Source organism: Ciconia boyciana, chromosome 6, assembly GCF_034638445.1.
Source record: "Ciconia boyciana chromosome 6, ASM3463844v1, whole genome shotgun sequence".
Lineage (NCBI taxonomy): Eukaryota > Metazoa > Chordata > Aves > Ciconiiformes > Ciconiidae > Ciconia > Ciconia boyciana.
The window spans coordinates 31,289,449-31,316,308 of NC_132939.1; the positions used below are offsets into that span (position 1 = coordinate 31,289,449).

Consider the following 26,860-nt stretch of genomic DNA (forward strand, 5'->3'; position numbering starts at 1 on the left):
CTAAAAATCCATTGGATTTTGAGGTACAGGGAGGAAAGGACATAAGTTCTCGGATGAAACCTCTTCTAGCCCATATTGGACTTGACTTTATCAACTCTCTGGGTTTTTTTTTTCAGCCCATAGGCTCATACTTTTTTGTATATCCATAGAGTCAAGATTATAGTTTCAAGAGAGAGGGATTTTGAGAGAGGGATTTTTAAGAAAAGCAGTATTGCAGAACCTGAGGAAAAAACCATAAGTCAGTCATCAAGTCAACATATTCTTGCTCCTGTCATAAGAACATTATGTTCTGATAATTGATTCTATGACACTTGCGGAATTTTTTGCCACAAATTACATAGATCAGGATTTTATGAAGTTAAATACTTTTAAAACATATCATCTCTTTAGTTATGTTGCTATATCTGATTTTCAAAATCACTGAGTAAGCATGCCACTGAAGTTGTGCTTGGATCTTCTTAAGGCTTCGCATTAAGTAGGCATGGGAAATGTTAGGCACAAAAGAGGTTTTATGTGCTGTGTAATCATAAGGAATACTAGTTGTGTCTATACAAAATTGTACCAGAAAGTTGGAATTGTGTTAGAGTACCCTTGTTAGATGTCTTTCGTAGGGACTATGCTGACAGATTCCTTAAACATCTTGTGAGTCCTTCTGAGTGATGAAACATGTGGCTTGTATTAGATGCTAGCGAGGATGCAGAATATTTTTAAAGGTATTTAACTGGTGGGGGAATTCAGAAAAGATTGCATCCTGTGTGCTTAAAAGAATTTATAGTTTGTATCTGACTTCGTTAAGCTAGCTTCTGATTTGATTACATTTATGTAAAGCAAACAGATTTAGCAAATAATGCTGTTAGTTCCCGGTAATGTTTTGCAAAGAGCTATTATGAGAAAAGAGTTATAGAACAACTTAAAACTTGCACTGGACAGGTGCACAAATGTTAATGTTAATTCCTGATACAATAAATAAGAATACTTCTGTGAAGAAGAACTTATATTCTTACAAGTCAACCACAGTTGCTGTGCTGGACACCAGAGCGAGTTCTCTAAGAAGATTCTGCCCATCTTTTATGTGAAAGTGAACTTTTTTGTGTTGCTAGGCTTACTGAGGGATGATCAAATGATTTTCCGATACTCTGAGAGCCAGAAAAAGTTGCTGTATCTTTTCTCTAGGCTCATTTTTATTATCAAAACCTGCCATTTTCACAAAAGCTTGATGCAAAGCCTTCACAATTTCACTTTGTGAGTTATAAATTAATATCAAAAATGCCTTTTGTGACAGTCACCCTCCTCTTAGCATTGGCTGCAGTCAAAAGTGTGGCAGATTTAGCGTGAACAAGCTGAAGAAAATGCACAGATAAGAGGACCTTAATTATATTTATGTAACTGTTGGAGGACGGGAGCGAGTAAAGTGTCTTGAACTACCGCATAACAGCTGCCAAGCAGTGACTGACTGAAGTGCTTGGGCCTACTGCAGTAATGGTATAACAAGGAATCATCTCTCATCTTGTGAATGTACGAGCTAATTTTTCCTCACACATACTTCATGGCAGTTCAAGCTAACTTTCATTTTCCAATTGAGATTGACTAGTGCACACATGGCTTTTTGCCACAGTAATTCAAATTTCGTGAGCTATCCAGAATATGCAAAATCATGTGCTGGTTCTCATTTAAATGCCTTGAGCTATAGAAACTTCTGCTTCTGTGGGCTTGGGAAAGGGAGATCCTCACCGCATGTAGTGAGCCAGCTCTTGCTGGTCCTGGTCTAGCTGGGTGCTAACAACTCTGCTGTGATGCTGTGACAGCTGTAACACGGGGGTTTGGCCAGGTGACTTGGTGAAGGGAGACCAGCTGGTGAGTTAGGCTAGTTCGCAACAAGGGCTCCATAGCACAGTAGTTCTCTCTGATGCAGTCAGTGTTGGATCCCGGGGAAGAATATAAGGTTAAGGCAGACATGAAATAGGCCTTCCCAGCTGGTCAGATTGGACTGGGTGGCTTCCTGAATGGGATGCTGCACCTCTGCTGTAGTTTCTAATACCCTTTTGAAATTTTGATCAAATAATTAAACTTTTTTTTAATATACTTTTATATTTTTGGTTTGCAAAATATCCTGGGGCAAGGAATTGTGCAAGTTGATTGCATATCATATGAGAAATACTCTTTTATTTTGAAACCTGGACTGCTAGAGAATTCCATTGTTTCTCCCCAGTTTCTACAATGTAAGAACTGGAAAATCATCATTTCTTGTTCATGTTCTGACACATGCGATATTATAATTTTTGTAGCTCTCCCCACCAGCAGATTGCTTTTCTGAGGTAAAGACCTCTCACGTATCTAATCTGTCCTTGAACAGAAGCTGTGATGTAGTCCTAATTATCCTTGTTAGCCTTCTGCACCTTTTCGTTTCATTTCAGAAAGGGTATGTTACTGCAAGAACTGTGTAGTATTGAAGCTGAGCGCAGCCTGGTCTTGGTGTTGCGGCGTCTTACTGGTTTTGCTCTGCTGCTTTCATAATAATTCTTACTACTGCTTGCTTATTTGACAGTTACATTTTTAGAGGACTAAACATCTGACTTATGATCTTTCCTAAACAATAGTAATAGCTGAATTAATATTCATGATTATTTATAGTTTGGATCATTTTCTTACCCTTCTTCCATGTGCTTTTCTCTGCTCTTTTTATCACAGACTCATTTCTCCTTGTGAGATCCTCTTGTATCTCTAAAATCAGTTTAATTTAGTCTACTCCAGAACATTTTGCATCAGCTGTAAACAGTCACTTAACTATTTTTTTTGAGAGCACATATGAATAAAATAAAAATCGCTGTTTCCAGTGAAGAACGCTGTGTAACTCCCCATTCTGCATGTGAGCATGCTGCTATTCTTGTGGATTTACCTAGTGTGATTTACCTAGTTTCTCTATACCTGAATCCTACTTGCTGACAGATTTGGCAGGACTACTATCCATTCCCACTGAAGACTTCTCATAAAGCTGATACAAATTTGTAGTTTGTTGTTCCAAATGCTTCTGGAACGTGGGCCTGGTGAACTGGACTTCTAAGGCTGCTGTGTGCTGGTGCAGAGCACTGTTGCTGGATCAGTTGTCCAAAACACTGTGGCTTTCACTTTTGTGTTATGACCATTGTATATGAAACACTGTGTAAAGCTTCAGTATTAATACTGTTTTTTAATCTTGCTGAAATGGATTGTCCAAGTAATCTGGTTTAGAGTGCATGTTGGTTCCTGAAACGCGTGCTCTGGTTCTGTAGCTTGTTTGTTTGCTGTTTCTGCTCTCACTTAAGATCTAGAACCAAAAATACAGTGTGTGTTCATATGTTTCTGAACTCACAGTAAGTAGGTAACGATCAGGTCAACAGCACAAAGGTTTGATTGATTTGTATTTGACCTTTTCTACTTCTAAGCAGCAGATGTTTGCTGTACTGGATACATTTCCTTGTCTATTCCAACACTGATTATTTGTTTATAAAACACTCGCAGGTCCTACTGAAGTAACTGCAGTGTAAAAACCGTAGATCTGTCACTTATTTACCAACAAAATATGCCTATTTTACTTGTAAAAGTTACATTCTTTGAATTTTGAAAATGCATTTATTTTTATGAGATTTGACATATTTAACTTCAAGCTTTGGCTCTTGGTTTTGGGTGATTAAAAGAAATATTTTTGCACTATTTCAGCCCTTTCTGTACTTTCTTTAATACCTAATTTATTTTCTAAATTCAACATGTATTTGTAAAGATACCTTTTAAACCCGAGATGTTCATGGTTGAAAACTGTTTAGTCATCCGAGATTTAGCTGCCCTAAATGTAAATGATTCACTTGGAAATGGTGTGACTTGGTTAGTTAAAATTCTTCACATGCGTCCAGATGAGCTGCAAAGCAGAATTGCTTGAAGTGCTTTCTACAAGGCACAGCTAGTGTTTCTTTAGAAAACTTTTGCTTATTTTCAGTTATTATAGGTAGTATAATTCAGCTCGCTTTGTATCACATAGAGTGTTTAGGAGACCTGCTTTTCACTAGTGGCTGACAGTCATTGCAGGGTATTTTTAGAGAGAGCCTATAAAACAAGGGAATTACTGCCTTATATCTCTGCACTTAAACATTTTAGCGTATCGTATAGGACTGTAGTCAGAGTTTGCAGTCGCTGTGGAGTCTGATGAATTGGGACATTTGCTTTAGAATAGTTATTGATGGAGAAAACAAGGCTTTCTTTCTTTTATTTGCTGAACTTCACAGGTTTGGGAGGGGCAAGTGATTTCTCTTATGACTGCTAGAAGGAGCATTGCATATCTTTAGGAATAACTTCTGCCTTGCAATGATCAAACTTTGTATTTTTCTGACACTTTAAGAGTCTGAGTGTGGTTGCTGTGCTGGTACTTCTGTTACATACTGTTGTGGAATACTGAATACGGTATTTAATTATTGTAGTCTGGGGATATTTATGTTTGAAGAGTCTGGTGTATTTTACAAAATTCTAAGCTTTAGGACAGGGCTTCTGATAGCTGAATATTTTAGCCACACAATTGTTAACGGTGTATTGGAGGTACAGTTCATGATTTAATTTCCTGATATTTCATAAGCTATCTACAATTTTTGTTTAACTCTGGTTTTTGCCAGAAAGATGTTGCTGTCAAAAAATTTTTTCCCCTTCTCCCACCCTCATCTGTGGTGCAAATAGAATTGGCAAGTGCTCTGGAAACAGCTGTGGAGCGCTCACATGATCAGCTACCTTAGCTCAGGTATGAGACAGCAAGAAATCTGATGGATTTGAGAGGATGGCTAGTACCTCACATCTTATGATGACAGTGCATCAGAATTTCTAAGAACACTGTCAGAGAAATTTATATTATCGTTACAGCTCTGACCTCCTTGGTCTTATACAAAGAGTTTAAGCTTGCTGTTTCTGCTGTATTTTCAAAGTATGATCTAAATATTACTTTCACTGCTGGAAGGTGAGTTTTCTACAGCTGATATGCTTGTTTCAGTAGTCTTTTTATTACATAACCAACACTTTATTTTTCTGCAACAAGGAAAATCCCCTTAATTTGATCTCTAAATAATAAAAACAAAATGTATTTACTGGCTCAACAAAGGAACTAATGCTTCACCTTTATGTGTATTTTGATGTCTTACTTGTAGTATTGTATTATTAGATCTTAATTGGGTAATGAAAGGGTAAATGGGTTGGAAAGCCATGTGGTGAATAATGTGGTTAGTCATACTGTATTGTGTAAGCAGGACTGTTAACGTTTTAGTGAGAATGCTCATATGGTTACATGCCTTCGTTTGCTTCAGTGTGACAGTGCTGGATTTAATTAGATTTTATGGGATCTAAACTTACAAAAAGGCTCGAAGTTCTGTATTCAAAATCTGACACATGGGGTGACCTTTTCTTCCTTACAAGATAAGGGTACTCCGTGTTCTTGTGCTGGTGAATAATTGCAGAGAAGCTGTTGCAGGGCAATTGCAGCAAGTTTTGGCTAACCTTTACAGTAGGCTTGGAGAGATAGGGCATTACATGTTTTTGTACTGTGTAAGTGGGAGGGGGGGGAGACCATTTGTTTAGCAGCAATGCTTAATAAGGATTTTTCAGAGAAGTAAAACTCCATTCTGGCAGCTTCATAATAGACAGGGCCAGACTATTTACCTTGGCGGCAATCAACTTGCTTTCCTAGCTTGTTGTCTTAAATTTGGAGATTCAAACTGTGCATTAGAAAGCAAAATAGATCTAAATATTTTGAACCACTTCTTTATATTTGTGCTTGTACTGCAGGTAAGCCTGCGAAAACCAAATCTCATCCCAAGAAAATGGCTCGAAACAAGCATATTTCCTCGCTGATCTCCTGGTGTCCCGGTTATAGCCAAGATTTACCATAATGTTGAAGTGTCAGCAGTGAACTGAATTTTATAGGAAAAAGCAATGTGGAATACTCTTCTGAAATATGGAAGTGTGGGCTGTTTGCATTTCCTGGTGTGGACCCTTATGGATTTTGTAATAAAACTCAAGTTTTGATAATGCTAAAAAGATAGCTGTTAGACATGAGTCTTTGGACAGGTGTGACCAAGTTGTACTTGCACAAGAACTCAAAGCCACGGAGTTTTCTGAGGATACAGATCCTCAGAGCCGTGCCAAGGAATGTTTCTGGAGTGTTTTCCTAGTAAGTAGGTTAGGCAAACACATTTTTTTCAGTGAGATTAAGATAATTTGCATGTCATCTTAGGTCTCAAGTATCAGCTAACTTTGGCAGGAAAAATGCATCCTTATTCAGAAAGCTTTGATGTCAAGAAATGCCTGGTATTTCTTGGGCAAAAAACATACTCAAGATGGATGAACCTGTTGCTCTGGGTTTTGGGCTCTGTTTGACTTGGTCCTTTTTTTATTAGCGATATTAGGTGCATTTCACTGGGAAAAGAGCAAGTAGGAGCTGATAGTTGTGCAGCTGCTCCTACCTCACCTGTGTGTGGCCAGCAGGCAATAGAGGTATGAATGAGACTTCATTTTCTTTTTTTTTTTTTTTAAATTACTTAGTCTTATTGTAACATTTTAATTTAATTAGTTTTATGTGGAGGCTTGTAAATTTTAGAATGATCCCTATAACACATTGTTCTTAAACCTAGATTTCACTGCTGTTTGAAAGGCATACTTCTGGGAATTTTGTTGATGCATCAATTTGGTCTGCTCCTGATGGTTCATGCTTGCAGGAGTTCTTGTGCTACAAAGCAGGAGGATGGCACCGGGGCAGTGTTCCCTCCTGTGCCCTGGCTACTCTGTATTTGTTGCAGGCTGCAGAGGGTACTTTGCCCTTATTTGACCCATGACTTACTTTACCAACTAAAAAAAAAAGAAAATAGGAAACAGTATTCAATTCCGAGAGAAAACAGAAAGTAATCTTAACCCTCTGAATGGTTTTAAAAAACTGGCTGAACTGAAGACTTAAAATCAGTTTTTATCCTTTTCCATTGCAAACAAAAAAGATACCACATAATTGAATGCAGATTAAATAACCTTTTGTGAAGGCTAGAGTTCAGAAGAAAGATAAAAATGGGTTTGTGCTGGTTTTTTGTCCTCAGTGTTGAAACTAAGTGGTTGCTTAGAAGTGTGAAATTTGTAGTACCCCTAGCCTGAAGTCTAACCACTTAAATTTGTGAACACAATTCGGGTACCAATACTGTCCTTCTGCCCTGCAGATTCTGTAGTTTGGATCACCTTGTAGCAGCAACTGCTATGCAAGAAACATTTATGCAACATGTAAATGAACTGCTTATCTGAAGGTATGGGTACATGTGTAAACTCCTACAAGGCAAGCTAAGCTCCAAATTTGCATCATCAGGAGCTCCCACCTGGTCTAACTTCAGTTAATGTGAAAGCTTATCCATATCTCACTGAAGGATAAATTGCTGTCTTGTGCTTACCGAAGGGTAAAAGCAAACACATTCTTACAGCAGAGCAGCAAACAAGACATGAATTGACATGCTAGTTTATCTTGCACTAATTTGTTCTGCAGCCATAACCTGATGATGCATAAGGCAATGAAGCCAAGAGTGCTTCAGCATGCACTTTTGGTGACGTTGTTTCTGTCTCTGCTGCCCCTGAGTTGTCAGTGGGACTGATACGGTTAAAATGATAGCTTTTCAGGTGGTCAGAAGAATAATGGTGCCAAAGCTCTCCTTAAATAGGCTTTGGAGCTGTGTTTTCAAAAAATATATATTAAAAAAAAATCAATTTGCATATAAATAAATGGCAACATAAATTTACAAACTCACTATGTGAAAAACTTTTGTCTTTTCCGTGCCTTTTGTAGATGCTTGTTTTGGTGGTTTGGGAACTGGTCTAATGTTGTAATCTCTTGGATTGCAAAAGTGGAGAAGGTTTTCTTGTTTGGTGGTTTGTTCCCCCCCCCAACAGGCATAACTATTCACATATTGAGCTGTCTGCAGTTAGCCTTCTGGTAGAGATAACCTTGAAATATAACAGAACCCAAAGTGGCTCTGTTTCCTCTTTTCTCCGGAAGATCTCGGTGCTTGCAGCTTTTGTTACCGTTTTGTCTCTGATATAATGCTACGTTTTGTGAATTAATTAGATTTTGAGTGTCCCATCTTGGCTTTTCACCACGTTTATCTTCAAATACTGTTTCTCCGTTGTCCTCTCTCTGGGCCCAAGCTGGATTTTGGGGTTGTAAAAGTGAAAAGGAAATAGTGTCTTTGGTGGTTTGGTTTGTTTCTTCTTGTCTGTTTTTAAAATACTTTTAATTACAGGACAAAAATCAGTTGCTAAATATAGAAAAATCAGGGACAGATAACTTTCAGCCTACATAATCCCAAAACAGAGTATAAAACTTTTTACGGTATCAGTGATGATGTCAGTTTAGTAGAAAATACCCTGCTAGCTTGTTGCAGCCTGGGCTGGTGTCTCTTGTGTTGGCAGGCATGCTACACTTGTATGGAAATGTGAAATGCACTGCAAAGAATTCAAGTAGAAAATACTCACTCGTTTTTCTCTAGAGCTCCTGCACAGGGATTTTAAGCTCCAGACAAAATTAGTAGAAATTTCAGCACTTAATTGCAGCAATTCATGTGCGTCTCTTCTGAATCCTCCAATATGCAGCCTGTGTGGATTGTTTTACTTAATGCTTTGCCATGAAATGGCAGTTCTAGTTATATTGGGCTGACATGCATGTTACAAGCAAATTAGGTCTTTATAGGGCAAATTATTTTGTAATTTACTTGAAACAGTCTGACACCTCAGAAAATCCGAGTGTGGCAGTCAGAGAAAGCTCTCTGGTTGCCTGACCAGAAATTTATCTTGCTTTTTGTCAACATTTCTATGAAATAGAATAAGTTATTTTTAAACTGCTTGTTGCCAACATGACTTTGAAATTGGAACACGTAGGAAAATGGGCTTGGTTTTCAGTGAAAAGGAAATACTTTTGGGCAAAACGCCACTTCAGCTTCTCATAGGAAGCGCAGTTGAGGAACTCTTATTCTCATCCTTCCCTGTGGATTGAGAATCCTGGTTGGAATAAATCTCCGATAAGGTACCAGTCTCATGGGCAAAAACGTGCTTCCTGGGAGAAGTCCAAGGAAATGCTCACATAAGCAAATGTTGTGATAAGGCAATTAGACTGCGATTTCACAAGTGATACAGTGGCTGCATGCTGTTCTCAGTTCTTGTTTTGTTACTTACTGAAGCTTTTGAGATTCAGAGTTACCTTGAAAACTTTTCCACAGGTGGTTTTCACTTGTTTGTAGATCAGAAATTTCTACAAAGTGTTTTTTAATTGGTCATACTCAGAATACTAGCAGATGAGCCTTACTGCATCTATTTGTATCAGTTTAAGAGTCTGTTGCCCTTTTTGGCAGAACAGAGTATCTATGCCCATTTCTCGGTCACCCGAGTGCAAGGTCAGGCAGCTGGGCTTTAAGCTACGTGCTGACCAGACTCCTGAGCTTTGCACCGAAGCAGCTGGAGTAGTGGTTTTGCTCATCATGCTGTGGCAGTGCCAGTCTTCAGCAGGGACAAGAGTGGGTGTCTGTCCTCATGAGCTGAGGTGCTGTGTGTCGATTTGCTGCAGTACACGTCACCTGCCTGAGATGATTAAATGGCCCCCCTTGAATTTCTGGTTCCCTTAGACTCAGTGATGCATAGATTCCTCTGCAGTTTGTAAAGCAAAATACGTAACTAATACTGCTCTAATCCGTCTCTAAGTCTCAATGGAGAATAGAAGCCTTGCACCTCCTCTCAAAACTTCCAGAATTGCCTTTGCACATTCAAAGATTTTTTAAATGGCTTTTAGCTTGTAAAATAAAGCAACTGTGTTGGTAGAGGAGCTGCTTCAGTTTGTTTAGTGGTAAGAAATGTGCATGTTTTTTATTTTGCGCGCACATTCTAATCTCTAAATCCCACCAAGTAAATTCAAGAAAATATTTTATTATACTAGTTATGTCAGGCATTTTGCAGCTATGAAGGAATGAAGCTAACACTGCTTTATAACTAGATAATTGTGATTGAGAATCCTGGAGCAACTTCCTGTCCCTGCTCTTACACTTTGTTAGAGCTCGTGGCTATTCTAGGTATGTGCTACCTCCCAGGGACAGTTGTCTACCCTTTGCCATATGTCTAAATCCTTCACTTAATTTGCAAGAGAGATTTGGATTGCCTGGAGTGCCACACCTTATTGCTTTCAAATGCTCATCAAGCAGCTTTGAGCGCAGGTGTTTGCAAAAGTGGAGTTTGGTCTGGTTGTTTGCTAATGTAGAAATACTTCAGGAATTATCCCTTATACTGAAAGAATGCCTCGCAATGCTACAAGACCAGGCAGCATTGCATTCATTTGTCACTGAACTCATGCACGTGAGTAGCATGCTAATTTGCACTTCAACAAGTATTAACATCACCACACTTAAATTTCCCAGTTCTAGTGATATAGTGGTGTTTTCTTTATCCATGGGTATATCTTTAAATTATTACTTATTTTAGAATATTGCTTTTAATGGATTGGGGAAAGACTGAAGATTCTAGAGAAATGAGCCAATGCCATGCCCATAAGATACAGTGGGAACTGACTTTCCTAATGACTTACAGCTTGAGGAGGAAAGTAACAGTTGCTGAAGGAGGGTTTGGGGGAGTCAGTGACAAAACTTATACCTTTTTGTTACTTGGCACGGCTAAAGTGTGTCATGAGATATAAAAAACTTTAATATTTTTAATTTGGCTGATCAGAAGTAGTGGTGGGCAGTGATTTTCTGTAATGCTTTTTAGTTTCTGACTTTTGTTCAGCTTTGAAATTGTTGCATTTTGAATTTAAGCTTCTTAAAAGCCAGATGCCACAAACACGAATGTGTTCATTTTTCTCACGTATGTCAAATAGTTTTAACTGGAAAACACTAGATCTTTTCAGGGTTTAAAACGGCGTTCAAACTGGTCTTAAAGCTGCTTTCATTCAAAGGCTGCCTATGGGCACCCATAAACCTCTATATTCTGTAGCTTAGTTAATCTAATGGGAAATAAGCATATATAATGCAGTTAGATTTTGTTGCCTTGCACTCTTCAGTGTCCCCTTTTTTTTTTTTCCTATTGAAATGAGAAGTCATGTTTGTAAGCAGGTTTCTTTTTCAGGAAAGAAGAGCAATATCTCAAGAAGCCTTTCAGAATATTGTCTGTATTCCCCATATTGTATCCCATATGATTTTACTTCTATAGCTGAATATTGAGTCTTTTTATTAGTAGTACTTTCTCAGATAGCTTCTTGGCTAATTGTAGTTTGAATCCAGTAAAAGTGAGCAGGTCTAAAGGGTAGTTTAGGTAGTATATAGAAACCAATACATAAGAGAATAGTGTATAAAAAGCATCTAATTCTGGGCTTTGGAAGTGTAATTACAGAACTGTCTTCCCCTTCTGAAAAGGTAAGAGTACGTAATTTTTTAGAGATTTACCTAGGACATGGAAGTCAATTTGGTGCATTTCTCATTTAAACATATGAACTTCTACCAGGAGACTATGCAAGGGCTGGACTGTGCCCCTCAGTTAAAAGCATGAACCTGCCACTCGTACTTAAAGAACAGCACAAGCACCTAATTTTAGGAGCATTCTTTAGGCTATGAATCCTTGCTTTGCATGGGTGCCTTGGAAGCTTGTGCTACTGGTGTCCTGCTTGGTTGCTTTAGGTAGGTGTTTAAATTCATGGAGGCAGGATTTCATGCGCATCACTCTTCAGAGCTTCTCTGTCAGCTATTTTAGGTAACCTTATGCTCAGAGTAATAGTTATTCCTGGGTCTAATGTATCGGTTGCTGTGGAAAGATCTTAAACAAGTAATGTGGATTTGTGTTTTCCACTTTGAAGTGAATGTCTATCTTTGAATCTATGTCCAAAAATATTTTCCTTTTGCAGGGACCTCCATTCATTTTTGCAGAAGCTCAGATTTTTTCATAGGGGCATTTGTCATGATAGTGGTTGACCCAAAGTGGCTAAATATGTTTTGGTGCCTATTGGCAATATTCTTTTTTTTCTTCTTCTAGGACGTGAAAATCTGAGAAATGAACAAATTACGGCAAAGCTTTAGGAGAAAGAAAGATGTCTATGTCCCGGAGGCCAGTAGGCCTCATCAGTGGCAGACGGATGAAGAAGGCGTTCGTACTGGCAAGTGTAGCTTTCCTGTTAAGGTAAGAGTTTCTGCCTTTCTTTCGGATATCCATGAGGTACTCTTGCCATGAATTATTATTTGGGTAGTTTTTTTGGGCAAGCATAAGCCAGTGGCATGCTTCATTACACACTGACCTATTTTACAGTCAGCTCTCATTGCAAAGGATGTGGCTTTTTTTTTTAAAGCCAGATGACTCATGTAACAAATGCCTTGGAAAATCAGTCTGAGAAATCCTACATTATTATCTAGTTGAAATAAATCATGTAGCTAGGCAGAGGAGTAATATAATATTTGTCTTCATTTTTCGGGAAGAGCAGAAATGATAGACCTCTTGGATTGCATGGAAGAGTACTCTGTTCTCTCTGTTAAAAGTGGAGTTACGGTTACAGTTTGACTTGTAAGGTAGGTGGTGGAAAGGAATCCTTCCTCCCTTTTGATAATTGAAAACATTGCAAAGTAACACCTGGGTTTCCTTCCAGTGCTTGAGGTTGTAAGCACTTGCTAACTTCTGAGAGCGTCTTCTGTGCTATGATTTTGTGTGCGTGTATATTACAGACTATTAATGCATGTGAAACTGAAATTAACCTTTTTGTATTCTGAGAACTCATTCCAGATTATCGGAGTATTATAAATAGGTATTTTCTTTTGTGTCACCATTTCTCCTTCCCCTTTATTTAAGAAACAATATTATTTTACTATTTCGGAATAACATTTAATATTAATACTTAATAAATATAATAAAAAAAATAAATATGAAATTTAAGGTGTCGTCTTGTATATGCTCCCCTTGCAATCAAAAGCTCTCTTCCTCAAAGCACACTGATACTAACTCTACAATAGATTATAAGCAGATGACACTTATGGAAAGCTAACGGATTAAATATCTATGCACAAGGAAAACAGCCTATGGTTCTGACACCTAAGGCCCTGTTATTAGTTTTTATCTGGACTAAAGTAATTCTGTCTGATAGTTAAACGGGCAAAGTTGCTAGGTGGAACTCTTGAAACTGGCTGTTACATATTTTTCTAAAGCTGTTGGTATGGGCAGATACACAATAAATTTGAGGTAACTTTCACACTAGGTTCATGTTGTACTTTACCCTACAATAGTCACTTACGTGTGCTTTTACATATACTCAAGTGTATATAACATTTCTAGTTTGTTATGGTTGCTTGCTTATTTGCCTTGTGTTAGTTTTCTGCTAGAAGGAAGGACTGTAATCCAATACTAAACTGAGATAGTGTTTTGCCATAGCTTTGAAAGTGAGTAACTGCTCTGTGGAAGCTCAAACTTAGATTAAGGTTTAATACTGTCTAGGAGAGAACAGAGCTGTTACCTTAAGGATCGTTATTTTTAAATAATTTAGCCATTACACAGGTTGAAAAGCAAAATGCTCCATTTCTAGACATTTAGTTTTACAGTCCTTTACTTTTTTACAGTCCTTTTCACTTTTTCAGTCCTTTACTGAACTCAAAGAGTGTGAACCACTTCTTGCTGTTTAAAGACTGACTTCTTTTAAACTCAGTCAGGACTTGCACTTATAATGACAAATGCTTCCTGTATTTAAATGAAGCATTCATCTATTCTGGGCACATGTACCCAAAGTCAAAAAAGGTCTTGGGCTATTCTGTGCTGAAGAGGCATAGAAATGGATGAGTCTTTGAATCCTGTCATCGTAATGGCACTTGTTTACCCTTATTTACCCACTTCATATTGGAATTCACTGAATTAATTTAATTCGTTGGTTGGAAAAAATACTCTGAAGTAAATGCATCTTTACATACATTTCTTGATTTGGTCAGAATGGTAGACTGTTAATGTTTTAAAGAATTTGCAATTAGATGAAAACTTAAAATTGGAACAATTTAACATTAAGAGGTGTTTTAGCTTATTCGATTAGAATTTGTCTTCCAAAATTCTGTGCCTTGAGATGGGCAGTAGTGGAAATTTTTATTAGGCTTGGGATGCAAAGTGGGTGTTAACTGGTGTTTAATAGATACAGACAGGAAGTATGCCATTGTGAGTGAACAAGATAAACCAGATGTAGAGTCATTGGTTTAGTGGGTGGTACTATATTTTGCTCACAAAAAGAATAGAACTTTGTGCTATTGAAGGAGAGTATCCTGTCACGCTGTTCTTGGGTATTATTCGGAAATTCATACATTCCAGGAAAAAGTATGCTGTCGCCTGTGTCCTTAAATATCTGAAAAGGTGACTTTTCTTCCTGGTGCTCCTCAATGGAGCAGAATAAACTGAGATATTTTGGGAAAAATGGTTAATGAATAGGAATGCATTCAAGTCTGAAACATGGTGAAAATATCTTCATTTTCTTAAAGTTCCTAAATGGGAATTCCAGAGTGGCCCATTGCCTGTAGTACAGCTGCTCAGCCACAGTTTAGTATGCTTCTGGGGGCATTAGTCTGTCCTTATTCTTTATGGTCTGCCTTGCCCACTCTCTGAAAATCATCAGCCATAGTTCTTCAGAGCTCAGAGCATAGCTGAGTAGAAAGACTCCAGTCTGGCTTTTGCAGGGATGACAGATTTTACCCGTATAGCAGGTGAAGACCTGAGAATTGTTAAAAAATATCTCCACAGCTGTCTTTAAGGTTTTCTGTACGAAAGTAAAATACATGGAACTAATGTAGTAGCAGCCATGTTGAGGGCTTTGTTTCTTCTAATGCTTGCTATTTCATTTAGGTAAGACTCTAACGTTCTCTTTTTGGAGAGAGGAGACTAGTGCAAATGCAGAGTAGGGAATGTTTGCTCTCCATTTCTCTTGTAAAAGAGAAAGATCATGAAAGTTTGGGTGAAAGCTATGTCACTGTCCTAAAGTAGTGTTAAGTTTGTGTGTGTTTAACTTCTTGCCTTTGGCCATTTATGTTTTGCCCAGAGTTGGGGTGTTTGTAGAGTGCTAGCACAGATTTATCCTTTTTTAGATATTACAGAACATGTGGAAGCACTTTGAAAGTAATGTTGCAAATAGGACTTCAACCTGCCTCCAGGCTTTGTTCTGTTAGTGTTGGACAGGGACTCCGGTAGCTGCTCATTCATTGTGCTTTGAGGATGCTGTACTGCAAACAGATTTAATGTTATTGAAAGGTTTTCTATGTTGGGATGGTCCTTGAAGATCTCCCTGTGCTCCATCCACAGCTGATCCTTATTGTTAATTAAAGTCCATAAGTGTGCTGTTGGATTTTGAGCAAATCTGATGCATCTATGGATTGTCTTCATTTCAGTAGAGAAGATGCTCTGTGGAAAGTATTGGCAAAATTCCTATTGCATTGTTGCTTTAAAATTCAGGGAAGTGGATTTGATGCACAGTTGGCTTTCTCCAGTGCTGTGCTCATAAATTTGGAGGTGGCGATAATCCTGGGTGCATACTGTTACTTTTAGGCAATAACACTTTTTTTTTTTTGTTTAACAGTCTGTGTTTTTCCACTAGTTGGAGTGGCTTGTGTTGTATGTAACCAGCTACTGATCATATTTTTCTCAGTCATCTTAGTGTGTGTAGGATGTATTTACAGATAGCTCTTCACTGTGTTGGAAATCTAACCATGCCTGAGGTGGTAATCTGACACATACAAAATAGGGCCTTGGAATGGCTACTGACGTTCCTGCAGTGCTCTTCTGCATAAACTGCTTTGAATCCACTAAAGTTGTGTTGAAAGAAGAGCCAGGATGCTCTTTTTTTGCACTCTGCTGCATCAGCAGACACACAGGTGCCTGTCTGTCAGCAAAGGTATGAAAAGGATGTTAAACTTGTGTTTAGACAAGTGTCACTTGCAGAGTTTTGCTATTCCATTGGGAGCATTCCATTGGGAACATAATGGTATTGCTCTCCTAACTTCTGTGTTGTGGAGGCATGATACATTGCAGCTTTTATAGATATACTCAGAGCTGCCCCATTATTAAATGTGGCACCATTACAGCTGCTGGAAAATCTGTGCAGAAGTATATTTTCAGGGGCAAATTCTCTTCTGCTCTCCTAACAAACTAAAAATTAACTACCATGTTTCAGTTGTGAATCTTCCCTCTGAGAGAAACACTGTGCCAGATATATGTAATGTCCAAGAGACTTAGATGGAGACATTGTATTTAGAACTATTCAGAAGTAGATTATTCTAACAAACATTAAGCTGCGCTTATCAGTGCTATATTATATTTTTACACAATCTTTATATATCATAATTGCAAAAAATGAAGTTCATTGACATACACATTTTCAAACTTGCTTTCTTGCCCCAGACGCTACCTCACTGAGAACATGCAGCTGTTCTATGTTTTAATGACTAAAATATTTGACACTAGGGCTTCTTTTGTCTGAAATGCCTTTTCGAATGTCCCTCTGGGTAAGTAGTTTTTATTCATACAAATACACTTTAGAGTAACTGGCCAGTGAAATTTATATCAGAAAAATTAGGTCATTTCCCTCTACTTAACAGAACTAAACAAACCAAACATTTGCAAGTTCTTGGCGCTTCTAACCAACCGGGTGTGTTAAACAGAATATTAACAGCTGATTCCTACCTGTGGTTCTAGAAGGTGCAACAGATGTCACACATATCTTGGATTAATTTAATTAGTTTTATTCTGTCACTTTCATGTTTTTAGTGGTCAGTCTCTTTTGACCTTAATGTGTCTAAGGCTACTGTTGCCTGTAACTTGCCAGTTTACTTGCGTATTTTATTCCACTTATTCCAACTGGAAGACTAAAGATATAAGTGAAAAAAGTCCATGTGTTTTTGTTACTTTTCAGTAACAAACCACATTTGTATTTCTGAATTTGTAGTCCAGGATTTGCTGCTGAGTGCCTGGTATCATGTGAGTTAGCCTTTCCACTGAATCTTGATTTCTGTGTTAGTGTGGACAAATAAAAAAAGTATGGATACAGTTGTACATTCACACATAAAATAATTGACTTTTCAGAGTAAATACTCTTCAACTGTTTCCTGTCTAGCCCTTGCTTTGGTGGGAGATGTTTGGAGGGCTCCGTATTGGAGCAAAGACAGAAGAAAAGGGAACAACTTGCGCTGAGCCCTGTAGAGTATCCTCATTGGGACCCGTGAGTGTCAGTTCTCATCCCTGGGGTCCCTGTGACCCAGCAGTGTGTTATGTCATTAGGCCATACTTGGCGCTGCTGAAACTGCTGTCAGTAGGAAAAAGGCCATTTCTGTCACTTCACTGTGTGCTCTTGCACCACTAGTATCTGCCCAGTTGTCCTCTTTAGTTTTGAATTTACATATTGAACTTTATTGCTTAGTGTCAAATTGATAAATCTCATATTAAAAATAACTTCTTATTTTTAATCAGTTTATAAATACAACTTGCATGCCATTCTGTTCCTCCAGATCAGAAGGACTGGTACTCAGCACAGGTAACTGTGGCTTTTATTTTATGTCTTAAATGCACTTCTAGTTTGAAATAATAGTAGCTGTGAAAGAGTTTACCAGCAAGTTGATGCTGAAGTGCCTTTAAGTTAAGCATGTGATATTTTTGACTGTGAAAGCTTGAGATGCTTGAACAGTCTTTGGAAACTATGTTAAGTATTTTTAAGATGTTAATGTGACAAATCTGCTGATTTCTGAAATGTTGCACAGCCTTACACATTAAACACTACAAATCCCTACCTCTTAAGGCATGAACTGATGTTAGCAATGAACAATAACCATTCCTATGGAATGCTAACCCAGCAGCAAGCAAAGGTACATTTTTAAAATCCTGCAGCATTTAAGATCACAGGAAAAAAGCTTGAAGACAGCTAATTATAAAAGAATGGTGATTATAACAGAAGATGTGAGACTTGCCTCCAATATATTCCTATGCATTTTTGTCATGATTAAAAGGAATGTAATGCAATCCCTAATCTTTGAACTTTTCACACTTGTGTCCAACCCTTAGTTTTGTTTGAATAGCATTGCAAACAAGAAGTTTTAAATGAAGCTTCTTACTCAGTTTTAAAACCCTCCTGTCTTTGGCCAAGGTCAAATTCTTAAATTGTTTAGTCAACTTCAAATTGTTTTAAAGATATGACTGTTAATGTTTAGAGCCATAAAAATGGTTTAGATGTCCTTGCAGAAGTATTTCTTTCAAATGTAATTTAGGTGTTGGAAATCAAAAAGTTTTCATTGGGTTATACTTTTTAATTCTGAGTGTTTTGGTTTTTAAAACTAGGGGTTGTCTAGTGTCATAAATGGAAACGGAATGTTTTGCAGGACTTGAAGAAAAGGTACAATGTGCACCTGTGCAGTTTGTTTGTAAAACTTTGTGCTATCAGCACTTGATTTTCTTTTCTTTTTTTAAAGAAAATTGTAAATTTATTTACTAACGCTGAAGTCCTGGAAAAGTAGGAATTGCACATCAGAGCGAACAATTGAAAACCTAAGTCTAACAGTACATATGTGAAGCTGTAAAGGGGCTAGGAGAAATAGTGGGTTTAGACCTCATCAAGGGAAATTTAGGATAGGCATTAACAACAACTCCTCAGCAAAACAACATCCCTTTCTAACAGTGAGGCATGTAAGCTGCAGAGAAGGTCTACCCTACTGATGTCCAGTTAGGGAAATGTCATAATACTTCCAGGCTGACTTCTCTGATGTAGATGTGGAAGTAGATCCTGCCTTGAGGCAAGTGCTGTCCTACATAACCTCCTAAGTTCCTTCTCTGTCTTTTTTTAGGGATTTGTGAGAATATGAAGAATATAGCATTTGTGTATCCTGTATTGAGCTTTGCTACTTCATCTTCAGTAGTCCTAACTGGAAATGTTTCTTATTCCCTCACAGCATTATTTCTGTTCACACTGATAAATATGATGGGAGAATCAGTAAGTGAAATGCACTGTATGTCCCCTAGGTGAGTGTGATGTGAAGGGACATGGAGAACTACCGGTATAGATAGTGCTTTGTTTTTAGAGTTAGATTCTGTTGACCCACGCTATTCAGAAACATTTAGCAGTCATAGGCTGTTACAGCTCCTGTTTTGGGGGGTTTAACAGATTGATGAGACACTTTCATTTCTGGTGACTTAGGGAAGTGGAAGAAGTTGGACCCTAAGGACATGTGTAGCATCGTAACTAACCTGTAGCTTTGACTAAGCAGAATTAACTTTAGTTTGTTTGTTGATGCTTAGTCATGGAGTTTCTGTTGTCTGTGCTTCTACATCTCTGTCTAAGCAAACATCTGTTCCAAACTGACAAATTAAAAAAGCAGGAGCATTGGTGCGAGAGAGGAGAGAAACAAAGTATTGCACATTGGGATGTAAATCTTACAGAAGTCAGTGGAAAAGTAGCTCAGCTTTAAGACGTATCCAGGCTTTCTGGATTTAAGTTTGTCTAGTTGCAAGACAGCATTTCACTGTAAAACTGTGGAGCTCAGGCTTTAATTCGAGCAATACCAATTCCAGAAACATATCTACACATGCAGATGCCAAGTAGTCAGTCTTACCGTTACAAATAATACCCCAGTTGTAGCGAGAATAGTACTTACATGGAGGAATAAAGAGGAATATCACTGTCCCTAGGAAAAATACCAAGGAAATGGTGGTGTGCTTTTCTCTATGGCAGCTAGTTCCCTAGCATGGGACACCTTGGCCAAGATTTACAGTAAGCTCATTTCCTGCGTCTGTCTAATTTCAAGTGTAATCTGAAGAACCTAATCTGTTATTGCAAATAAAGCAGCGCATGTGAACATCTGCTGATACAAAGGGAATTTCAGTGATTTGTGTAGCTGCATCTGTTTGGAAGAGAGTCTGTAATAGCATATTACCAGGCTTTGAACAAACAAAACTGGCTTGAGTGAGTTGTCCAGGTGGAAGGAGTTCTGGTGAAGGATCTTTCTTTTTGCCAGCTATTAGTGTTGAACTTTGAAATTCTGAAAACTGAGTCAGCCAAGTATTTGTGAAAGAAATGAAAACTAAGAAAGATGATCAGGGCAGTATTTCTTGTACTAGGACATGGATGGTAGATCTGTTTTGTTTCTGACCAGCAATGTTTCTGACCTGATACATCAGCCCTGGATGTTTTCTTAGGAGCGATTTCAATAGCATGTATTTGGGGGAAGGCAGTAGGACAGTTTCATGAAAAGCACTTGATATGGTAACTTAAGGTCTTCATTTTTAGATGAAGTTGGAAAAAGTTTAAAATGTTGAAAAAGAATAAAGTTTCTCAAGCAATTCTCAAGTTCTGAGGGTGTTTTGCTACGCTACGTGCCAGTTTAACTTGTTCCTGTGTTGATGGCTTTCTATTTGATACTGAACACCACTATCTGTGAAAGAGAACATGAAGCCCAGAGGTGAAGAGGGAAAGTTGTTGGTTTTGTGTGGTTTCTTTTGTTTTTTTTAATTACTTGCTGTACCATCATCTCATCTTTCTTTCTGAAAATGTTAATATAAGCAGTACTTCTATTTTACAATGTTTCTGTTAAGGGGTTTTCCAACAGCTCCTGAAAGTATTTTATTTGGATTAGAGCTTTTATTTTATGTTACTTTGTATGTGGACTCTCCCTATAAGGATTTTAGCTTTCTGTAAAAGCATTGGTGGTTAATTTCTGGTATAACAATTAAATCTCTTACAGAACATCTTACAGCTGAGAATTGCTGGAGTCATGACTATCATTCATTGGTTGCTATGGAAATTAAGTAGGAATGCATTCAATATTAATACTGCATTCCTGCTATGTGCACTTTCATGATGGAAAAGTACTTGCTTTCTCCAGGAATGCTAGCTGCAGTGATCCTTGTGACAAGGAGTGCTCTTTGCAAATGTGTCCAGGGTACCCCCTTCCTTACTGTTCTGCGAAGTCATCAGCCACCATGGTATGACTTACGCAGTTCACATCGATTTTGTGCACCCAGTAATTGCATGTCCCAGTCCTTCAGCGTGTTTGTGGTAATGTGCTGTGATGGATTTGTATGAGATTTTACTTATATAGGACAAGTCGATGCCCGGGCACTTCACAGTATGTTTCTTCTCCTTTAGTTTGAAAGAGAAGTTCCTTTCAGAGATCCTGAAAGGTTGCGTATAGAAGTGTGGGATTTGTGTATCTGCTTTCTAAAGTGGTTTCCATGCAGCCTCTTTTCTGTGGTGCGACAACAGAGTTTGGTGATGGTTTATTTTTAAGTCCTGAATTCTGGTGTCTAACTTCCATCTCAGGCTGTAAGGAGTGGACCATGTCTTAATTAACTAGCAGCTGTATTTTCTTTCTCTATTAAATTTTGAAATGTCATTCATAAAATGCTGTTGCACTAAGTTGAGCTAATATTTCAAATTTAAGGTTAGGTAGTGATAGAACTACAATTTAACATTTCTGATTAAAATGTAAGGGTACTAGAAAAGGTCTCAGTCTGTAGCAGAGCTGTTTGCCAAGTTTCTTGAAGAAATATTTATGTCTTTGATTACTAGCCATTAGAAGTCAGATAACTGTTGTAGCACTGGTTAAATACAGGAGCCATGTATATCTACTGTCAGCCTGGTGTGCGGGGGGGGAAGTTTTTAGAAATAAGCCTGAAGACTTGGAAGGGGACCTGCTGCTTTAAGGGAGACTTGGCTAAAAAAAAAAAAGAGGAGTTATTGAAAATTATTTTTACAAGAAAAACTTAAAAATATATTGGTATCTATAAGGAATTAACACACCACCACCCCACCCCACAAAAAAACCCAGGAAGAATTGTGAAACTGCCTGTAAAATGTGCAAGGCCACTGGTACTGATAGCGATGAGCTTCTGGCTTCTGCAAAAATGGTGCAATGGGAAGAACAAGGTTTTTTTGATGAAGGGCTTAAAGTGTAAAGTGTAAGTGCAAACAAAGCACCTTTTGTCCTCTCTATATCATAAAGAAGTATTGTGTGGCAGTGTAATTTCTTTTATAATTCAGAACTGACTGATGCTCAATGAGGTCTGTGGATTGTATCCTTTTGGTGTGGGTAGATGCACTTGATATGTGCAATAATGTCCCCATTCACTGGAGTGGAAGTAGTATTGAAAACTGCAGCTAAACTTGCTGTCTCTAGCAGCAGTGGCATGACTGATTGCTGAAAGTTGGAGCATGGGACTTGAATAGAGGTTGGCAACACAGGGGAAAATGGTTGTCTGTTTTGGAGTGTGACATGAGGCAATATTTACCCTGCTCTGTTTCTCCCTTTTCCAAGCAAAAGGCAGGTTGCCAAGTACAGGGACTGAATGGTTTGGATCTTCAGTTGGAAACATTTTACCTACACTGGGGTAAATGAGATGTGCAGATAGCTCAGGAAATCCGAAAGTTGTCCTCTATCTGTATGATACTTAATGGTCATGCAATCTAGATGGCTCATTCCATGCATATATCTTTTTTCTGTCCTCTATAAACCTCAGCTTTGTTCCTGTTTATTTCCCTCCCTTTTTAAAGAGAAGTTGGCAAACTTTCTTAAGTTACTAAACCCAAAACTTTCCCATGACAAGTATGCACAACCACAGAATTTCTGCATCTCTCTGGAACTTCCAGAGGAGTCATGGTAGAACCGAAGATCCATCTGCGATAGCTGTTGATATAAATACGTACTTTCAGACACATAGCAAATGCATCTTTAGTTGTTACTATTTGTGTATTTTTAGGATTAAAATTTTCTAGTTAGTGTGTGTTCTAGAGAAATTAAGATCTTGTGCAAGTGCTCAGCAAACTCAGCTGAGGGAGTACAGTTGCTGTTTTGGCAGCTCCAGCATTCAATTATAAGGCTTCAGCGTCACAAAGCTCATTTTGAAAAAGCTGTAAAGTGTCAGATCTCTTTTATTTACCTTGTAGTTTCTGTGCAATGTATTTTTGAAGTTGTTCTCCAGCTGTGAGAGCTGGTTTAAATGAAATTGTTGCAGAATTGTTCCATCCAGGCTTACTCTGTTTTAAAAATGACACATAGTGAGATTTAATGTTAAAGCTCTCTGTCGCTTAAGATCTTTTAAATCTTTCAGCAGTTTAATGATGTGTAGGGTGATATGTAGAGTCTCCTCATTTGGAGCATCTTGCCTTTCATGAAAAAAACCTCAACTTTCAAATTTCTATTGAATCTTTAAAACAGTCTGAGTTTGTCCATTTAGTTGAATCTATTATGTTATTCTGATAGAGTGCTTCAATATGGTGCTAAAGAGTGAAATCTTTTTTTGTCCATCTAGTTAAGTATGGTATCCTAATTAATGAAACAAAAACTGGGAGATTTCAGATAACTCATTACAGAATATCCTGTGATGGAGTGGGACTTCTCAATACATTATTAAACCTAGGTTTACCACTGCATTAAGTGACACAAGTATTGATTCTAATATTTTAAAACCATTTCTTCACTCTCTAGCTAGTCTAGAATATAAATGCTGAATTGCATACAATTCTTACAATGCCACATAAATTGGGGAAAGTTTATTTGACCTATACCTCTTATTACAAAACTTCAGAAAGCTTTTATTTAATAGTTTCTATGGTTTTCTTCAAGAATTAAGTACTTTGAATAAGGATATGAATGTTTCTGAGAGAACATGTCCTTCCCCTATCAAAAAGAACTACTACTGGGAAAGGTAGGGAGAAATTGGAAAACTTAGATCTTCCCCCCTGCTGCCTCCCCACCCCCCCAATGTAAAATGAAACTACCCTGAGCACTACACTCCGATGTATTTATTGAACTTGCTTTCTCTATAGGCACATATTATTCTTGGTTATTAATTTAAAAGCTTTGAGACTTGCAGCTTCTATTCACTGTTGTTTTGCTGGTTTTTGTTTTTAAGTAGTGCTTGATAAGATGAATATACAGAAAACTGATATATTTTTTAAATCTTTTGGTGAGAATGATTAATGTTTCAGTGTCCACATAATAGCCTGGTGTTGTAATGAAGATAAACAATTTTGGTTTACAATTTTGAAAAAATGGGGGGGGGGGGGAGGAGGATGTTTTCTGTTTACAACATTGAAATTTCTTGTATTTGGACATGAACATTCAAATATATTTGGTTATCTTACTATGTAGTATAATTCAATTTTCAATACTAAATATATTTATCATTATTCAAAAATAATTTTTCAGTCATCTCTATATTGACTTAAGGTTTTCATGCTATGCTAGTAAAAAAAGTGACTAAAGCTCATGCGGAATAAGCAGGAAAATACAGTTCTACTTTTCAATTTCATTTTTCCCCTGAGTAAGGAAAGTCTGTCTTTCCTTCAAAATTTCTAGATGTATTATATGCTTTTGTACTGATGCTGGTGCCCCATATAAATACAAAATCAAACCTCCAAATACAGGTCTCAAAAGAAGGCTAGCAAAGTGCTGTTAATGTCTGTCATCTCAGCTGCACTGAGATGAATTCAGAGATTGGATTTTTAAACCCAGGGAGTTTAAGGAGCAACTATTAAGCTTTTCTCCCCCTACTCTCTTTCTTGCAGTACTTGGGACATGTTGAAGTGGATGAATCCAGAGGAATGCATATCTGTGAAGATGCTGTGAAGAGACTGAAATCTGTATGTATATTTGTTTCATGAAAAAGTTGGCTTTGGGGCTGTGAGCGTTACTGGAAAAGGTCCGTTCGGCAGCAGTGCCCCAGCTAAAGACTGAACTTTTGACCCATGTTAGGAGAACAGTTGGCCAGTTTGAGAGCACTGCTGTGGTTAGGGGGACGTGCTAATCTGATGATGAGAGGGAGAGAGTTACAACTGTTCTTTCTACTTGCAGAAACTATTTGCAAAACAAATGTGTAAAAATCCTCTGTGCCTTTGAGACTAAGTTGGTACCCACATGGGACTTCAACCATTGTTTTTTAACAGTTCTTTCTCCCTCTCTCTTTTCCTCTCCCTCTCTCTCTCCCTCTGTTGCCTGCCACTTTAATAGTGACTTAATTCACTGTTATTATACAAAATATTACTTGATTTAGGCTGCTTTTTTCTAATGCACTGCAACATTGTAGTCACGCATGAAATAATCTGGCTTGCATCTGCTCAAAGTGGCCTGAAGGCTACCTAATTCTGATATGTCATGAAGTGGGCTGCTCTTCGTTTGGCTTCTGTGAACGTTTGCTCCTGTAAATGGCACTCGTTCAAAGCTCTTTGTATTTCTATGGCTCATTTGAAGAAGTCTTGTCATCTCTTTCCTGCAGCAGTAATATCACAAAGTCCTGCAGAAATAGCAAACTCCAGAAAGGCAGTGATCAGTCTATCAAGGAACTTAGGCTAAAACAGCATTGAAGAGAACAGGAGAAGGAACATTAAAATTTGAAGTCTGAATGGAGATAGAGAAATACAATCCTTTTCATTGCTTCTCTTAGCTATATATATTCTTCAGTGATGCCTTTAGTGGAAGAAAGTCTTGTATCCTTGTAGCTCATCAAAATTACTGAAAGTACATCAAACACTTCTACTGCACTTCTGCTAACTTAAGGTATCTCCTACTGGACATCGCTTTTTTTTCCCTCACCACATGTGAGAGCTCAAATGGCTTCCAACTAAACCTGTTCTTCCCTTCTTTCTAGCACACAACAGAGGATTATAGGTTATCTTTTATTCCTTCTGTTGTGCTGTAAAGTTTCTGAATTGGTTTAGTGCTCTGATTAAAATCAAGTCTTTTCATTCTTTTCTCTCTCAGCTAATGTATAGCAACCTGTTAAAAGCTGCATCCCATCTGTTCCCATTCAGTCCGATAGTGATTGGTGATTGATTTTTATTAAAAAGGGCCACACAAAATATAAATGAGTTTCTTTGTTCTATGGATTTAGTTTATGTAGCTAGAAGTGCAAGTACTGACCACATAATGAATTGCATCCGTTTTTGTTTCATTCTGGTTTTTGTTCTATCAGAATACTTTGTATTAGCACACCAAATAACCTTGCAGTACCTACTTTATGCAACTTCTCTCATTCTCTTCTCTGGGGAGCTATGCTGTGAAGTATTTGTTCTCTAGTTTTTTATAAACTTTAAGCCCACAAGCCAGTTAAGTGTATCTAAGCTTATAAATAATGAGACACAGTAAAAGCATAGCGCCCAGTTTCTTCTGGTATCTGGATAATTCCAGGATTGTGATTCTTGATCACCTGAATTACTGATTCAAATGTCAGACTTGGATATCTAACTTTTATAGTGCATTCTCTGGAAGTAAATAATTTCATTTCCCTATTCTGTGCTATGTCATTATTCCAAATTGTGAATGGCATGAACTTAGCCATTCTTATAAATTCAACATTTTTCTTCAGATAATTTTGATTTCTTCTGCTGTTTGAAGTTTTTGATGTCTATGTATAAATTAGACACAAGCGTATGTCTCTTACGATTGCTTTTTGCGTTGTCTCCTTTGTCAGCATTGGAAGTTGAGAAGCAGAGGTGAAATTCTCATTGGGCCCCAAGAGGAAGATTCAGATTACTGAAACTACTTTGTGCACTTTAGTTGCTAGACTCCATCAGATCCAAGGTTCATTTGGAGCTGCTCACTGCAATTCAACCCCTGCCCCCCACCCCCAGCATGTAGGTTTTAAACTGGGGACATTTCTTTAGGATTCTACGATTACTGAAAGCTCTTTTCTGTACAATATGCTCTCTTAATTAGCAAAAGCCAAACCACTGGATGATGTTTCAGCATGCAAGGAATGCGATAAGAAAACAGTTTGTTCTTTTGGTAGTCTCTTGCTTTCACAGTACTTGGTTATTTTGATGGGCTTTCTCTTGGTCTTGAAAGAATTACAAGTTTGAGCTGCAGTGCTCAAACTG

General features: G+C 37.8%; 1 protein-coding gene across 7 annotated transcripts in view; it reads left to right on the forward strand.

Moving 5' to 3' along the window:
• The window catches only part of NUMB (NUMB endocytic adaptor protein), a 98,544-nt gene that overhangs the window by 48,239 nt on the left and 23,445 nt on the right, over positions 1–26,860 (forward strand). For all 7 annotated transcript variants that reach the window (XM_072864458.1, XM_072864459.1, XM_072864460.1 and 4 more), the window contains exons 2-3: positions 12,037–12,180; positions 24,554–24,628. In XM_072864458.1, the coding sequence (XP_072720559.1) occupies positions 12,055–12,180; positions 24,554–24,628 (201 nt within the window). In that variant the 5' untranslated portion in view covers positions 12,037–12,054. The remainder of the gene's footprint in view (positions 1–12,036; positions 12,181–24,553; positions 24,629–26,860) is intronic.